This window comes from Meleagris gallopavo, chromosome 4 (assembly GCF_000146605.3).
Source record: "Meleagris gallopavo isolate NT-WF06-2002-E0010 breed Aviagen turkey brand Nicholas breeding stock chromosome 4, Turkey_5.1, whole genome shotgun sequence".
In the NCBI taxonomy this organism is placed as follows: Eukaryota; Metazoa; Chordata; class Aves; order Galliformes; family Phasianidae; genus Meleagris; species Meleagris gallopavo.
Window position 1 is genome coordinate 39,275,428 of NC_015014.2, and position 18,382 is coordinate 39,293,809.

The 18,382-nt window shown below is 36.6% G+C and overlaps 1 protein-coding gene across 1 annotated transcript; it reads right to left on the bottom strand.

Annotated features, from left to right (window-relative positions):
* Positions 1–2: 2 nt before the first annotated feature.
* On the bottom strand, positions 3–15,507 carry EIF4E (eukaryotic translation initiation factor 4E). The gene is made up of 6 exons (XM_010710101.3): positions 15,379–15,507; positions 13,645–13,740; positions 11,755–11,818; positions 9,723–9,836; positions 7,145–7,284; positions 3–5,255 (listed from the first exon to the last, which is right to left on the bottom strand). Exons 3-6 carry the CDS (start codon positions 11,782–11,784, stop codon positions 5,141–5,143), a joined length of 399 nt encoding a protein of 132 aa, XP_010708403.3. The 5' UTR covers positions 11,785–11,818; positions 13,645–13,740; positions 15,379–15,507; the 3' UTR covers positions 3–5,140.
* Positions 15,508–18,382: the final 2,875 nt, after the last annotated feature.

Here is an 18,382-nt window from a genome sequence, read left to right on the forward strand (position 1 = left end):
CATTCAGTTCCTCAGAAGCTTTATTTTCATTCAAGCTACAGAAATAAAGTACCACCTTTAAATTGGTCATCAAACTTTCTGCATATTTATATGGCTCAGGGTGAAATGCACTAAGATAACTACCCTGTACATAAGAAAGAAAAGTCTCAAACAAAACATAGCTCTAGTTCCAAAAATGCCAAACCTTAGATGTAAGGTTGGCTTCAACTCTTCAATAATGTAACATTAATAGACAAAACATAAGGAAAAAAAGATTGCTCTAAACTATCTACTATAAGCAAAATCCAAGATTAATTACAGAAAGTCATCCAAAGAAACCTTTTAGAAATAACAGTATTCTACTCTGAAAAATAGAAAAAATAGATGAGTCATTTTTGCTTTTATATGATATATTCACACACATACTTTCAAGTATCATTTCCATTATTATCATACATGGCTAAAAAAAAAGAAGTGAAAATCCCATAAGTAGACCATGCCAAAGAAGTCACAGTCTTTACCAAGGGGTGGGATAGCAACAGCTGGAACTCCACACACTGTAGCATTGTAGTGACCAAAAAAGCAGTGACTGGACTTTGTAATTTTTACCTTTAGTTTAAAACATTTTAGAAAAAAATGAAATGGGAAAAGTACAGGCAGTCATAAACCTCACCTACTCGTGGTTAAGCTTGTCACAGGCTCAGTACTAGCAGTGGATAAGAAAAATGAGTTTAGCACACAATTGATACCAACAGACTGACTTCAGCTAGGTTGTTTTTACATTTAAGGCATCACACAAAAAGTGCTGGGACACAAAACAATCATCATGTTCAGTCATAATTCACATTTAACTCTCTGGACATCAGAATCTGCTTTATTTCTAAACAGGAAGGCTTACGGGGCATCCTGTAGCCTTTTGGGAAAATGCCAGGCAGCCGTAGGCATGAGCAGAAGCAGAAATGACCATGGAAAGGAATTACATGGAAAGGAATTTAAGTGCTTATTAAAGGCTTTGTTGCAAAGCTAGATGCCTGCAAACAAGTTCTGGCAGAATACAAAACTTCCACAGGTAAAGGGCAGTGATACTCTTCAAGCAGCTATACTGTAGAGATCAAAATGCAGTCTTCAAATTTCAGCAGCTTCTGGAACTTTGAAATGGTAATGGAGAGGTTCAGCAGGTGCATTGGATAGCTAAGACTGGTTGGTTCCACAGCTTCCTAATATGCTCTGCACTCCTGCTCACCTAGCTGGGATAGACTCTTGAAACAAAATGATCAGGTATAAATTACTGTGATGTCACTTTCAATTAACTGGTAGCTGAGATGGGGAAGCGGAGAGTATAGCTGTAGGAGTAGAGAATATCAACAAGTCATCTAAGCAAAGTAAACTCTTGCCATACAACCTCAGTTCCCAAAAAAGACGATGTCTTGCTGAATATGAGAAGGCACGCATTCTCCTTAAGAACTTTGTGAGACCTAATTAGAACCTATTCACTGAAAACTGTGGAAACCATTGACTGTTCTTAAGAGGGAAATGGATTCATACAGAAAACATCTAAAAACTAAGAACCAGACAGCCTGAAAGCTCTATGAGTTTCACCAGAAAGCTCAACCGCATTGTTTAGTCCTCCCCAGTGCAGAGACTAGTTGTAAAACCATCAGCTCCAGACTCAAATGTAAAGCTTCTTGGAAACAAGTTTACATACACCAAAGATGATCCGCGCCACTTTACTAGGTTCAAACCAAATGTTTTTTGCTTTTATTAAGGGTCCCATAGAGTATTTTTTCTCAGCCTTTCTGTAGGACAAGATATCATTTTATTAAGTAGAAGTTTTAAGCTCAGTTTAAGTTTTGCAAAGAGAAAAAAACTACTACTCCAAATTTCCACAATTTGATCAACTCAGTAAAAATTAGTTTTCCTGAGCTAGAGACAGTCTGAAACAAGACAGTGAAGCTACAAATGGACACGAAAGGGATAATGAAAAACACTGCCTATTCCAAGACTTACAGGAGACCCAGAAGCTGCTGATTCATATGTACTCCTCATCTTTTATCCCTGCTTCCCTGGCTCTATCTTGGCACATTCATGCACCTCTTTGAACAGAGTCACATTTTTTCTTTCCTTGCTTTGCTGGTTTTGTACCATATAAAAACACTTCAAAATAGACACTTCAGACATTTATTGTCTAGTCTCAGGGTTACTGAAACACATTTAGGTAAATGGTTAGCTGTTGTCAGTGTTTAATGACATTAAATACTTTGTACAAAACTAGTTATTTAAACAAATCTAAGTGTCTACTGCCTCTTGTTCTATAAGGCAGCAGCTATTTTATTAATACACAGAATGGACAACTCTCAGGTTTCTCCCATAGTATCCTGTAAGAGTACAGATTACACCATCATAACAACATTATGCAGCACAAAACAATTGGCAAGTTTGAGAGAATGAGGTTCATGGTCACTTATTACGTTCTGGCAAGAAATCACAGGCATAGGTAGATATTTGATAAAGTAAATATGTAATTTAATTTCCACTCGAGTCTGCTAGAAATACAGCAATTGATATTTCAGCAATGAAAAGCTTCAAGTCAACCTATTGCAAATTTTCAAACTGTGGTGCAAGTCAGTTGGCTTCTTAAGTAGGCTCAGAAATTTGAGACCACACTGAAAATACCATCAATCACCTTCCTAGGTGAGCAAATGCAGCTATCCTGAACAATATTCTATTCAGTCTTGTAGTGAAATTAAACAAAAACACTGCATCCTTCTCACAAGAGCATTCATTTTAAAACTTGAAGCTCTTCACAGATGGACAGTGCTACCTACATTTTTGAATTATGATCACTTTAGTGAGCCTAGATCCAGTGCTCCCAAATTACATGTACCTAAACACTCTAATGTTAGCTCTCAAGAAACTGATTCATCTTAACCTTTCCATGCATGCAAGTCTTACTTATTTAGAATAAATACTAGCTTATTAGGAAGTGTCAAACTTTACTCCTCTTGGGGGTTATGATACAGAACAGAAATGGTTTAAAGAAACTTAATTTGAGCTTACTTTAATTGAAAAGATGACTACTGAAGTAGTAAGTCTGAAAACAGGTAGAGATTACTGTATTCTATGAATGACCCTATGAAAAAAACAAACTCATCTTGCTCTACAGTCCTGCTGAATCAGGGCAGGCAAATAGTTACACCAGAATCTATAGAAACCAGCATACAAACAGCCTAACGGTGCTCCCCACCTTCAACACCCATTCTAGTTAGTGACCAAGACTGAAGGCATAGTATCATTAGATGCCATGAGACACAGACACCTGCTAATAAGTGTTTCTTTTTAGATAGAGATTAAGAAGCTAATGTAATGCCTTTCTGGTATTATCTAATGCACTACTTTCTTATAAAATGCGCAAGAAGGTGTTTAAGTCTACCTATCCATGTAGAAATACTTAATCAGAAGCAGACCAAAAAGCCTAATTCAACTAAAGCTTCATCACCAATGAGTGACTAAACTTGCTTTAAGGAATTTAATTGAAGACCAACAACCAATATGCATCTGCCTTTAAGTTTAAAGAGCTATATAGTCCTGTTAAGATCCTAAAGGACTAAAAATTAAGAACACCACTACACTAAATTGCTGTATGCTCTACTTTTATACAGAAAAAGGTTCTAGTATCTTACTCAAAATGAGAATTGAACTCAGTGGCCTTCTCCAAAATTTCCCCCTAATCCTGCATGTCAAACCAACCTGCAGCTCCCACAGGAACTTTTGGACCAAAGTTTTGTTTCACAGTAAGACATGCAAAACAGACCGTCTAGTTCCTCAGACATTTGTTTTGTTGCCATTTCTCTAGTGCTCTTGACTTTTATTTCACACAGCAATTACATATTTATAGCAGAACCATTCACTTCAGTGCTTCTACTGTAACTGCCACCTGAAACCAGATTGGCCTCTTAAGTACCTTCAAATTTCTTGGTATGCACCAAAGCCAAAAGATAAACCGTGCAAACCACGATCAGTTAGACCAACCACTAGAGAAAACAGTAGCCACATCAATGTAACTTCACTTTCATTTAGGGTGCTATCTAATGGATTTAGTAAAAGTTTCAATAAATCATAGCTCCAGACTCATCTTTCTTGGAAGACACTACAAGAGAAGCCACAGCAGAGACTGCCTTGTCACAAGAAGTACAAATACTTGCTGTGCAGATGGAGAAATAAAAGGACAAATCTAGTTGTCTAAAAGACAATTCACTGTACACATTTTATTTACAGTTTTGTACACTGTCTTAGTATGAATGGGACCGCTTTTCTACTTGAGCCATTTTAACCAAAGCAAAATAACCTAAGTAATACAAAGTGTTAAAATACAGCATAAGATACAAAAACAGACATACTATTTCTAGTAAGGAATGTAAATTATGGTGTTACATTAAAAAAATCCACAATTATGATTAGGAAATCACACAAACAGATCACTGAATTTGACTGAAATGCATAAATTTGTATCAAAGCTTCGATGTTACAAAAAACAAAAATTACCAAAGAATGCACAAAATTAATGTTTATTCCACCTTTGTCATATTCCCAGATTCTTCACCAATGTTACATGAGCAAAAACAACTGAAATCAATATATCACTAATGTTATCAAATAGGGAAAACAAATAAATTAATCTAGCAGCCATCAGCATAGGTTACAGCAAAGGTGATGCTGTATAAAAAAATTGCTAGAAAACTGTATGCACCATACTCTTTTCCAAACCAGCAAAATGTTACTGCATACAATGCAAATGTAAAACAGAGTAATTTCCTGCAGGTACAGAAATGCAACTTTTCTGAATACTGTGGATAAACAAATGTTTTTTTGTAATAGTAATATTTCTACCAAGCTATTACAGAGTGGGCCAGGAAAACATTTATGACTCAGGGGGGCGTACTAAAGTTTTGATTGGTAATGGTTACTTCAGCCAAAATAGAAAAAAATGAACACAGAAGTACAAGACAAAGGCGAATTAGACTTCTCACAAATCTTAGCAACATTTAGATGGAAATCAAATTTAAATGTAGTCCACTCTGCTTTTGAAGAGGCTTTGGTTCAGCTCCCAAATCTCGATTGCTTGACGCAGTCTCCTATGAAAGAATACTCAGAAGGTGTCTTCTTAAACAACAAACCTATTTTTAGTGGTGGAGCCGCTCTTAGTAGCTGTGTCTGCATGGGACTGATAACCAATCACTATCTTTGGAGGAAGTCCTAATCTTTCCTTGTATACTCTCCTGGAGAAGAGAAACAGAAGAATAATTTAAGCAAAGCTCTTCAAAAGGAATCAGTAACAGGATAGCTGCATTTAAGATCTGCTATTTCCATGGAAACAGTTGCCTAACTAACTGAATTCACTTCCTTGTCTTACTAACTGAAATGGTTTAGAAAATTTCTCAGGTACAAGTGAGGGACTTTAAACATGAGTTTTCTAGCTTGTTGCATTAAAAAAAAAAATCTGTATAAAATTCTTGCCAAAAAATAATGTACGTAACTGTAAAACACTGATTCTACTTCATTCACATAAGTATCATCAACATCAAGCTGTATTACACGCATACAGAAACAAAGAATTATCAAGAAGCCATCATCCACAGTTCCAGAACTGCAGAGATGGGAAAGTAACTTACATCAAATGGAACAGCAATTCCCTGAAATACAGCCAGCTTACCACCACACTTGTCAGTTGAATTGACTTGCAATTCTTTCTTTGAAAACTTACAGAAAGCAGGACCCCGTTGCCCCCAGTTCATTAAAGTACTGTCACAGATACCTACCAAACCAAAGCTTTAGGAAAATCTCAGTTTGGATGTTTTGACTTCAGAGATCAAGTCATCATTATCCCCCCCTGCACGCACTACGCTGCTCAGTTAAAAGTATAGGAATGTAAGCTAGTGGCTGTAGGTTGCATCCTCTGACTAAGCCACAGAACAAGCTTTCTCAGCACTGTTAAAATTAATTATTTTAGCTTACCCTGATCATAATGTAACAGTTTACAGGATTATAGATTACTCCAGTTTTAACTGTTAAATAAAAGCTTGACATAGTGTATTTGCAGATATGGCAACATGACATAGGTAGCTTACTCAAGCTTCTTCACTTTGCAAAATCTCAGCTTTTACAGGTAGTTCTTCAATGGAGGCATCTTAACAACATATTAAAGTGCACTCAAATAACCTTACATCAAACCTAGCAGATATTTTCCATCAGCACATGTGTACCACAGTTGTTTGTTGTTAATCACCTTTCAAGTCTCAACAAGATCATACTGTAATTAAACAGTGTCTGTAAGTCTGACCTCACCAGATTCAGAGGTCCAAGTGAGGCTCATGCTAAGAGCCATCCTGAAATCTGCCATGCCTGAAAGTTGAATTTTGGCTTAAGTCCAATTTGATGAACTGGAAACAACCTCTGTAAACCACTGTAAATATTCAAGAGGCCTTCAGTGACTGAATGAAACACTAAGTAACTCTGAACCATCAATATCACAGCAAAAAGAATCCATGAGCTTTAGCAATACTTGTTAAATAGCAGACTAAATGTATTCTCCTTAACAAAGGTAGCTATTGTCTTTTACAAAAACAAAGACTAGAACACACCATTTCATGCGTCAGATCCACGAAATCCAGAATTTGGTTTGTATGTAAATAGACAAAAAGAAAGCCATATATAATTTTGCAACTATCCAGCTCTTATCAAATATAAGAACATGCTGGTGAGCTTCCATCTCCCATTTCTAAGCATCCTCTTCCCAAGAACAAGCTTACCAATGCTCTATTGTTAGTGACTAGCCAGCTTTACAAACTGGCATGCTGCAACAGAATTTACACTATTTACAAAAACTACTTACAATACCTCATTATGGAACTAAGAGCTCCTGCCAAGATCTGTGTTGAACTCTTGATTATTTCTGTACTATAGCAAATAGAGTAAGTAGTTCAATGAAGTTGCTGACGCGAGCCCACAAAAACTAAACAGTGAAGCAGACAACTTTATAGTGAGTTACTTGAACTTGGGATAAAGCTCTGCTCAGGTTACATTTGCCAAAAGCGCGTTTCTTAATTAACTGGCTTTAAGTGCATTGTTACACTTCACATTCATTTGAGAAACAAATCACATTACTTACCCTATATGCGTAACAGCATCCCTGTTTTCACATTCAGTTGTCCATATTGCTATTTTATCACCTTTAGTTCTAACATTAACAACAGCACCACATACATCATCGCTGTAGTCATCAAATGACTCCCCAATAAGGCACAGCAGCTATAAAATAAACGTTAATAATTGAAGTAGCAGTTCAAAGTCAGAATTCTGCTCCACAGACAAAACACCAAAGGCACAAAGGACTTTGAGGAATATTATCTTTTACTGCTTATATCCATTAGCCATATAGCAACGGTATTCTGTTGTGTCTTATCAAAGTTCCAAATGTTACAAGTGATTGTAAACTCAGTTGGCAGTAGCATCTTCCTGGAGTTTGTCTCTTCTGTTTTGACAGATGCAAGTTCTGACAGACGATCACTTATATCTCCCTCTCAGTCCTCAATCCAAAGAGGTGCAAGAATTAAAGGAATGTATTATTCTTTATGAAGTACACAGACAGACAAGTGGGAAATTTTAGTTTATATTCATTAACTGCAAGGAACCTGTGAGAAACTATTTGAGCAATGCATCACCTAAGATCTGACTTCAATTCTGAAACGCATCAATTCAAAGGCAAACCAAGTACCACTTTTTAAGTTGCAATCTAATGAAGTATTTCCTATCAGTATTTTACTTAAGAAAATTCAGAGTTCCTAAAAACTATCAATTGGGAATCAGTATCCTCAACTGTTTGTAATGCATCAACACTGGTGTACAAATAATACAAGATTCTCTTTCCAGGTTTCTAATGGCAAAGTTTGGAAATAACAAAGATGATGACTTGACGTGAGGTTTCTAAGGAGTTATGTCGCTAACTGAAAGTGATGCTTAAAATCTTCAACTTTTAACTTGTGCAACACAATTTTTAGATATTCAAAGCTGATAAGTTCTTGTAGTTATTGTTCTCCACACTGAAGTATTCATCTTTAAATGGACTTTTTTTTTTTTACTTCACTAGCACATTACATTTTAAACATACTGCTCATTACATTAATTTTCTGGAGTCACAACTTTTGGAAATTATTCCTGCAAAATATTAAACAAAGCAGGTCTTCCAGTGCTCCTGAAAATGCAAGGGCTGATTTCATCAATGAAATAAAAAGGACAAAGTGTGCTACTGAATAAATCAGGTATAACTACACATACCAAAGATTACATCCAACAGCAGGGTACACACATCCACCAAGTGGTGAAAGCCATAAAGATTAAAGGCTAAACCACATGAACATTCAAAAACATTCATCAACAGCACATAAGTATGCAAAGACAACTACAATACTCAATAAGCACCAGTCAAGCAAATTTCTCATGAATGCTACACAAGAGGAAAGTCTTCACAAATTAAGTTTAATCTCCTGTTAAGAATGGTAAAGACTTATATTTTAACAAAAACTTGCTCCAAAGGAGAGTGATAAAGACTGATTTTTATTCGAGATAGTTGGTTACAAATAATCATGGGAATTAGATAGGCAGGATTATTTTAAAGCATGTCTCAGTCACCTGGCTGTGCCGTCACTTGTTAGTAAATAAAAAGCAGAGCTTTCTATAGTCTTAAGCCTATATGGACTGTGTGTTTCCAATCCATGTGAAATGGCTATACAGAGTCCGAAGGACCTATACATATGTTTAAATTGAGTGGTCAAATGCACATATCAAGAGTTTCATTTACCCGTATAAAACCATATTTTGCCCAGTAGTACAATGTCTAATCATCCTTTCCTCAAATCACACTTATAGTGACTAGAATTAACTTAAATGCTCTTGTATTTTGGACACCTTGATTCCAAAGGCCACTCCTCTCTTTTAAGAAGCAAAATACTTTCTTCTCAGTGAAGCAGAAAAGAAAAACTAGCTTGATTAGTTTAGTTTTGATGAAATTGCTTTGCATTATATTGCATATAATAGCTGCCCCTAAAAACCAGATCGTATCTTTTAGACTACTTACTTGGTTCCTAGGCAGTACAACAGTATTTTTTTTCCACAACATATCTAGTGCGACACACAGTGTCTCTAAAAGTATACTTAATGTTTAAAAAAGTATATTCCAAAACAGGTAACAGCAATGGGGAAAAAAACATTTTTATAGTACACAGGAAGATTTTGCTATTCCTTCCTTATTTTAGTGTTAGGACAAGTACAGAAAGAAGAAAAAACGATTCTGAAACTTGTTTCAGCACGACCAAAACCTGGGAACTATTCACCTGTAAGAGTATTTGTAAACAAACAATTACTTGTAAGCAGCCAAAATAAACTTGAGAGTCATATTCAAGACTAAGTATTACTCTGATAGTTGTGCAAATATGTCAAGAACATTCTATGGGAAAAGTTTTGTATAACAAAAAAAATTTTTCTAAGAAAATATTCAGCAGCATACGACTACATAGAGCATCATTTCGAAAGATCATGTTTCAAATGCAGCTCGTCAACAAAACAGCCTGCATGGGAATAATATGCTAGCATGAAACTGTAAGTCCAGAGTAGCACGCAGGAATAACAGAGCAGTAAAAATATCAAACACAAGTTTCTTCAGCTGCAACTTTTAAGGCCATATTACTTACTGTCTCTAGCCAGAAGCGATCAAGGTCACTTCGTCTCTGCTGTTTGGTTAGTGTAATTAGCCATCGGCCTCCTCGCTTGTTTTTTTCATCTTCCCACATGGGTTCAATCCCATCCTGAAAAGAACAGTCAGAAGTTATATCAGACTTGGTTTATACTTTTCCTTGGGTGTAACCAAAAGACCAACAATAATTGAAACAGCACCCGGAAGTATAGTTTGAGATACATACTTGTCTAGAAATATCTCTGGACCAACAATGAAGTTCCAAAACTTCTTAAAAAGCACACTTTTCCTAGCAGTTTTTATTTTTAGTAATCATTTCCACAAAAGATTCTCAGCCCAAGCTGAAGCCTTAGCTACACAGTATAGCATAAAATATGTTGCAAATTCAAACACCTACTTCGCCCTGTCTGAAACCAGATAAAATTAGCAGCCACATTCTAGAGTCCTTATTTTAAGTCTTGGACTCAGCACAACACTGGCCAAGTACTCCACTTATGTGTGAAGATTACTTCACTAAAAAACACCCTGGCAGTCTCTCTCCGACTTCCTGCACACATGGGGTGAGAATAGGAGTTCTAATCACTAGGGCCAAAAAAAAAAAGAAAAGAAACCAGCAGACCATTTAGAAATTTAGAAGTTACAGTCTCATTCATGCATTACCAAAGGCCCTGTACCACATTAAATAACTCAGGATATGTTGAATCTGCAAGCAAGTCAGCTGCCACTCTCGTATCCACCAGCTACGCTAAACTTCAGGAAGGAAGGTCAGTCATTAAAAAAAAAAAGCAGGTAATTTTCTGGACAGAGAAATTTAGACAAGAAATAGCTATTAAGAGAGTTATACTATAGAATTTCAGCTGCAATCTAATTAAATGTTCAACCTACAGGATGGAACACTGCCAGTTCACTTTCTCAAATTTAACACCCTCACTGGCAGCTGCAGAGCTCAAACTGCTTCATCACCTTTAAGAGGAACTCTTATGAGGTCACAATTGAAGGACAACAGCAAGAGATCACTCAAGTTCACAACAGCTGACAACTCTATACCTGTTCCATATAGATAGAAATTGAAGTTTGTGTTGATAACATGCAAACGGTGAATAGATGCACATAGAGACAAATTTAGGATTCAGACAAAAATACAAGCATGATCTGTATTTTTCCTAAGATTTAAGGGATCAGTTTCTTAACATTTACCAGTAAAGTTTCTCACAATATAAACATTTTTACCTTCTCAAAACCAAGCATAACTACCACTTTGCTGTCCAAAGCTGCTGGGATTTACTATTTGTGTACAACCTACCGAGGGGTCCCAGCCAGGGTCTGTTTCATAAGCAACAGAGAAACCAGGTATCAGTACTTACACAATTATTTACGTATCTGAATCCAGAAAGGAAGCTGCATGTTAGAAGCACTTCGTAGAGATTAGGAATTAATTTAGAGCTCCAAATCAGATGTCCACTCCAGACAAGAGGGAGGATTTCATGTATAATTTCTTCTTGCCATCTTCTATTAGCTAACTTGAATGCTCAATAACTGTCAGCCTTGTGTACAATTTTCTATTTCATGCCTAAGGAATATGGCACTTAACTGACATCATAAAAATTAGTTACAGGAGTGCTGTGCAGCTGGCTCTTAGTGTTCATTCTGAATGCTGGAGTACATTGCAATTCTCCATAGAACTCAATCATTTTAGGTAATTCTATGTGACAGTGACGGACCTGGAAAAATCCCTCTTCATAAAATTAAGACTTATTCATATAAACATCTAAAAGCTAGAATGAAAATATAAACAAATACAGATCAAAGTGTTTTGTATTTTAAATGCTGAAGGAATTACTTCCATTTTCAGTATCGGTAACAGTGATTTTCAGAGCACACGTGTTTGGGACTTCCTAAAAATTAACACTTCTAGGACATCTCCAACCATGCTCCTACATGTCTGAAATGAAATGTTTGGACACTGTCTTGCTTAGATGGGAAATCATCGATCAACATCCACAACTGGAGAAAATTGTTAGCAAGCATACCTTAAACAGCGAGTAGTCACAACCAGGCATTAAATTACTAGAGAGCTGGATATGGTTGTATAAACTATTGGAGGGAAAAACAGCAGGATTAAAAACTAAGCATTATTTTAAGGTACAAAACTCTTAAAGAATTTAGGACATGACTGAATAAAATATAAAAATTAAACAGCATTAAAGTCATTCAGAAGCAATCCTGTTACCTAGTTTGCTTTTTTCCCCAGGAGTACAAAAGCATTAGCTTTAAGTTCTAGCTTAGAGAAGCAGAATGGAAGCTGGTTTCATCAACACTTGCTGGGCTCTTATACCACAGTATTTTCCAGAAATACTTTTCCATCTTCTAAACCTAGTTCTAACAGTTAAAAAAAAAAAAACCCACAACTTATTGAACTTTCATGCAGCAAAGGAAGTTTTGTGCATGCATATTCTTTCTCTATAAACGCATGGAATAACAATCTATACTCCTATGCTTATTCTCTCCGCAAAGAGAGATTTTAAAAAGCATTCAATTAGATTTTATTCACTACAGTACTCTGTAGTTGAAGACTGTAGGCCTGATAATTCAAACTGAAGTAAGAACTCAAAAGGCAAGAACAGATGACTTGAAGAACAATACAAAATACAGCCAAAATTAAATTCACAACTACAGAATTCAGAGCTTAAAAGTTAAGGCAGTATATACAGCCCCCTAGCAAGGAGACAAGTGCTTTCCTTTCATGCACTGCTAAGGTGAGACTTCAGAAGACAGCGTGCATCTAACACTAAATTGTAGCCCAGGACCAACTAACACTTAGTTTTCTTTTTAGTACTGGACCATGCCTAATTACTGCAACTTATTTTATACTTTGACTGGAGACATCTGAACAGTTTTTCTCCACAGTCTTGATTATGTAGCTCAAAAACTTACCCATCATCAACTATACTGATAAGCTTCAAACAACTTATCACATATTCCACTGGGGGATACAAAATCTGGTTTCAAGAACAGAATCCTATTCCCCTCCCTCCAATGACTGTCCTGACAAATATTAGCTTAAAATCTTCAACATGTTTCTTCTCTGGTGGTGCTACTTTCACAGATGAGTTTTATTACTCCATGCTTTAGAGACAATACAGATCCCTTACAGATCTGAAAGAAGACACGCAACAGAAACCCTAAGAACCATAATGCTCAAAGTAGCACATAGCACCTAAGATCAAGTATATAATGGTTTTTGTTTTTTTTTTTTTTTTTCATTCTCAGTCTTGCACAGTACATTCCCTGACCCACATTTCATTATTTTGGAAGGTGAAGTCTTCCAGTAAGCAAAGTGAATTTAACTGGAGCATTTGAAAAGCACAAGCCTCTCTTCAAAAGGATTTCTTCCTGTTTGACTTTAATTGTTTTTGCAGACTTATAACTTGGAATGAAGGTATTTTCCTCTGAAATGTCTACAATTCTGTCAAGGATGCCTCTAATTTTCATCAGTCTTCCAAATACTACGCTTCAGATACAGGCATTCTTGTATATAAGCCAGCTAACTAAGAATGTAACCAACTAGCAAAATTTAGAACTAAAAGACAGTCAGATCCTCCGAGAGTTTACAGATTCATGTCAGTACTGCACAAATACCATTTTCTAAATGAATGCTATGTATATATGACCGTAAGCACTGCTAACAGCAAAGATACGTGCATTTAAAATATGAAGAACTTCTCCAATTACACATAATTCAAAGGTTATATTCTAGGTTATATTTCTAGCAAATTCTGAAGAACAGAGTAGACCTGGCCTTCAATTTTATAAGTATTTCCAAAGAGTTGTGGTTAATGAAGAACTTTATGCTTTCTGATTATGGCATAAGCTTAGCTAACACATATCAGCATTGCACAGACTGGAACATGTTTACTTACGCCCAAAAATCTTCAACAGTATCAAACTTTGAGATCAGACGGAGGTTTGCTTGCCAAGTTTTGCTCTTGTCATTTTTAAAAAACCAGAGCGCCCATCTAAAGGAGAACAGAATACAGAATAATAGCATCTAGAATTAAAATACATTAAAAATAAAATTCAGTACAGATTATATACCGAGTAATTGCAAGCCTCAAGAGATTATTAGCATGGAAAGCAGTTTGCATTACCAGGCAACATGAAAAACTCATTTCTGAAATCTAGCTCTGCAATACGTATCTTAGAGTTAGAACAGTCATGCAAGACTTGATTATTTCATTGAGGTAATTATTTCAAATGTATTTGAATCATTTCTAAGACTAAATATCTAAGCCTCAGATGTTTCCCCTTTTTGCCACTGGTAAACTGCAAATTCCTGCCACCAATAGTGATCATGGTTTGAAGCACCATCAATTAGTCCAATCAGGAACTCAGCTGCCTTTTCCATAACTTCTCTGCAAAAGTCAAAAGCTAATTCTAGCATTCTGAGGCTACTTATATAAATGTCTCCCTAGCTTTCACACACCAATAGAACAAATGTAAATAAGTCACTTGAATTCATTGTTTATAAAACTACCAACTTAAACTTCACTTCAGGTTTTTAGATCTGCTATGTGAATACTAAATTAAATTTTCAACCCTATTTTCTTCAACATCTCAACTGAGTACAAGTTCAACATATATTATTAAAAAAAAAAATCTTTATACTCAAGGACTTTCCTTAAGAATCAGAAGAATAGTGTCTAAAATGCTAGAAGGGGATACCTCAGGAGGCATTTAACAGAATGGGCATATTCCTCATTTTGATCACTTCAGAAGTATTGAGCTGACTCAATTTAGCACTAGAGAAGATTTATCTTCCCACAGTACTCCTGAAATCACCTGGTGTCCATTTGCTGAGACTGACTATTTCAAACCTTGCTTTAGAAGTTAGCTATTTTCTAGAAAAAGCCCCACACCACTCATAGGAAAGCATCAGCAAGAATTTAAGCAAATTGGGAAATAGGACAGAAGTGGACAGAAGAGAATGAGGGGAAAAGATCAAACGTGCCACATAGTTCTCCTTGTTTGCTCAAAACAGAAAAGAGTAAGAGGCCAGCCACACTGCAATACGTTTTCCTTAAGGCAGCACTTAACAGCAACTTCACAGCAGCTCCTTAGCTGAGGAAATGAACGCCCAGCTGCTCTATTTGAGGTATATGCATTCTGCTGCAGTCACTTTGCACTTGTAAACAAATTCAACCTGTAAGATTAAAACTTCTGCAGAAAGTCACTCCAAGTGCTGGTTTATCAAGAAATTTTATACTCGAGAAGCCCTTGCTCTCCCTGCAGCACAGTCAGAAAGCCATAGTAGCTTACTAATTTAAGTAGTACCTATTTCTGAATACTAAGAAGAGAATTTAGTTAGAAGGGCTTGGATTTTTCAATGCCTGTTCTTTATTTCCAACCGCGGCTCCATGTTTTTCTCGATAAAAATGAAAATTCAGGCGTCCTACAGTTTTTTCCTCTTGATGAGACATTAATACAAGCATATGCATTAGCTCTTCACAGTATTTCTTCTGCTGTGATTCCTACAGGTGATGACATTATTACTGTAGACACCAGCCATTCCAGACATTTCAAGTCTAATAAGCAGTTTGGCTAAATAAGACAGCTTTACTACTTTCAGCTCCATACTGCAGCTTCATACTACTCACCTGTTTTGTAGTGGATGCTTAATATACTGTTCAGGGCTGGCAACCTCCTGAGTAGGCGCTGGCTCGGTTTTCTCCTCTTCTGAAGGTTGAGGGTTGGGAGTGGTTTCCTGTTTGAAAAAAAGGATTTATTAATAAGTTCCTTCTCAATTTTTACTGATGCACTTTAGCTCTTTCAAGTATCTTTACGACTGCAGAAATTTAGAATTCCTCTAACTCGAATAGGATTGGGAGGACAGGGTGTCAAATCACATCACAGAAGCACAATTTGTATCCCTTTATCCTTCAGCAGCTGAACAGGCCCTACAATACCAGCTGCAGGAGTTCACATTGAGCTGTTCATTGACTTGCTGTCTGTCATTTCTTCCCAGCTCTGTTTACTGAACAAGTTTGTATTCAACTAAGACACTGCTGAGTTATTCCAGAAATAAACAGTATAGTACATTATCTAGAATAGACACCTCTACATTAACTCCCAGAATACCAATACATTCAGAATGAAAATGATGATTTTTGGATAAGACAAGGCATCATTGGAAACAGTTACAAACTCCTTGCTTATTTAGAAAAATGTGTTATTACAAGTCTGAGACACGCCCAGAACGCCTCAATATAAAATCGCTACTATAGGCAGGGGGAAACTAAGCTGGTAAGTAGGTATTTTTATTTGCAACATTACTGCTAACAAAGTTTCAGGCACCAAGCAACATAATTTAAACATGTATTAGTTCTCAAACATCAAACTGAAATTTAATTTCATATGATTTACCACAGGTTTGACCAATTCTTGGGGGGTTCACCCTTCCCCTCCAAATCTCTACAGTGTTAGAGATATCAAATATTTTAACACAAAGAAGAAATAACATTCCCTTTGCACGTAACTCCCCCCACCAAGCTTGTTATTTAAGAAACCACTGTGCCAGGTTTGCAATTCTAATGGCATACCTTCAGAGCTGGAATACAAAGCTTTATTGTGAGGCCAAACTCTCTCTCCAGTTACCACCATCTCTCCCTAATCTGCAGTTGATGCTAGAATATTGCAATAAGGCAAGAAACAAGCAATAGAGCTCATTTCCCCCAGAAAAGGCACTTCAGGAATATTAACAAACACAAACTACAGAAGGCCCAAAGACCTTAATCATTCCTAAACACAGCAAAGCAAAAGCTGTACTTCAATTGAGCTTAATTTTTGTGGTCTTAAAAGAATAAAGTAACGTAGGAGTGGATTAAGTAAATCAGTGGATTAAGTCAGTCATCTAATAATGGGGAGCAATTTCCAGGTTACTCAGTTCATCATGACCAGAGCTGCTGAAAAGTGAAATGGATTTGAAGTGATAACAAGCAGCACTTAACCTTCACAAGACGAGCTGACAAACTCTTCTGGCAACACCTAGACATCTGGCTTAACACAGACTTTCATTATCAATACTTCTAGTGCTGTTACTTAAGTATAGCAATATAGTTAAGTTCAGAGAAACTACACCTTCATGCCTGGAGGAAAACAAAAAGTTTATTTAACAATCTATCTAGCAAAGCCACTAGTTCAAAAGCTAAACATAATTTATACCACATTTAAGAAGGCTTTCATACACTCCCATGCTCAGACTGAGATAAGAAGGCCTCACGGGCAGCGACAATTATGGTACTGCTTTGATTTACACACTACAAGGGGTAGGTAGTACAATCTCCCACCTCTTTTAAGAGAATAAGTGTTTTCTGAAGAGTCCCTAAAAAGGTCCATCACTACTTAACACTGCCTCTGTGGGCTTGCCAATCTGTCCCATCTCCTCCAGTGAAATACTCTAATAAACTAAACAGTCCTTCAAGAAATAAATAGAACACCAATGAGCATTTCAAATCTTATCTAGAGTAAGATTTCCAGGCCCATCTATTTTTAAACTGATGGGATTAGATCCACACCCTTCCCTTTAATCACACACAGGAGACCCAGAGAAGAAATTAAGATGGTCAGTGCACTGAGGCCACCAAAATATACCAAAGCAGTATTTCGTCAACTTCCCTGAGTTACAGCTTGTAATATACTACATGAAATCAAGGCATACACAGAATGCCCTGCCAAAGACTTAATTTGAAGGGTTCAAGAAATATTACATGTGCAAATGCAAAAAAAAAAAAAGAGGAAAGATTAGTGTTTGGGAAGCAAACTAAATGCCAGGGTTTGCGCTAATACTTGCTTTGCTTTCATTCACATTACTCTACAGTTGTAAATCAATTGCACACAGTAGATGTCAAGTGCTAAAGACTTTTATATCCAACAGCATTTTGTCAAATGCAGAGTACTTTCCAAACTCATTCATATTTGCTCAGCAAAGAGCTTTCAACATACAAAGAGCTGATCCTAGCATCTCCCAGGTCACTTTTCCAGAAACATAACAATCCCAAGTGGAAGAATTAATACAAAACCAAGCACGTGTAGGACTACCATATAAATGCAATTTCTTGTTTCTAATGGAAGACAACATCAGAAAGGTTTAAGATAGCACCTGCAGACAATGCAAAAACACAATGAGCCTCAGTACCTCCCTATACCAATGGTCACCCTTGACAGGGTAACCACATGAAAGTCCATTTTGGAACAAATGGAGACATCTGACTCTGCAAAAATGTTTTTAAGTCACCATAATAATAAGTCTCTTAAGATGTTTTGAAAGCTGTGTAACTTTAATGAAACTCAGACAACCCATCCTTTCAAGCTGTTGCCCAAAGCAGCACATGACAACTCACTTCTAACACTTGGCCATGGTCCCAGCTCAGGACCACATAGTTCCCCTTGAGCACGAGCCCAGCCTGAGGAGGATTCCATCAAGGATAGCACAACTGCACACATCACAGTGAACTTGGAAACAGGTGTAAAGTTGGAAGTGGAGCCTTCTATCACAAAACATTTCTGCTTAATCTCAGGCAGAAGCTTAAAGCAGCTTATGTGCACTACCTTTTGTTTCCCAGCGCTATCCATCAAAATAAAAAGCACTTTCATTTTTAGTTA

Excerpts from the sequence above, each read along its gene's own strand:
- EIF4E (XM_010710101.3), bottom strand. The coding sequence starts at position 11,784 with ATGCCTGGTTGTGACTACTCGCTGTTTAAG. Across the intron at positions 7,285-9,722 it reads ATCGCTTCTGGCTAGAGACA|CTGCTGTGCCTTATTGGGGA; the intron begins GTAAGTAATATG and ends TTTATTTTATAG. Across the intron at positions 5,256-7,144 it reads GATGCTGTTACGCATATAGG|GAGAGTATACAAGGAAAGAT; the intron begins GTAAGTAATGTG and ends TCTCTTCTCCAG.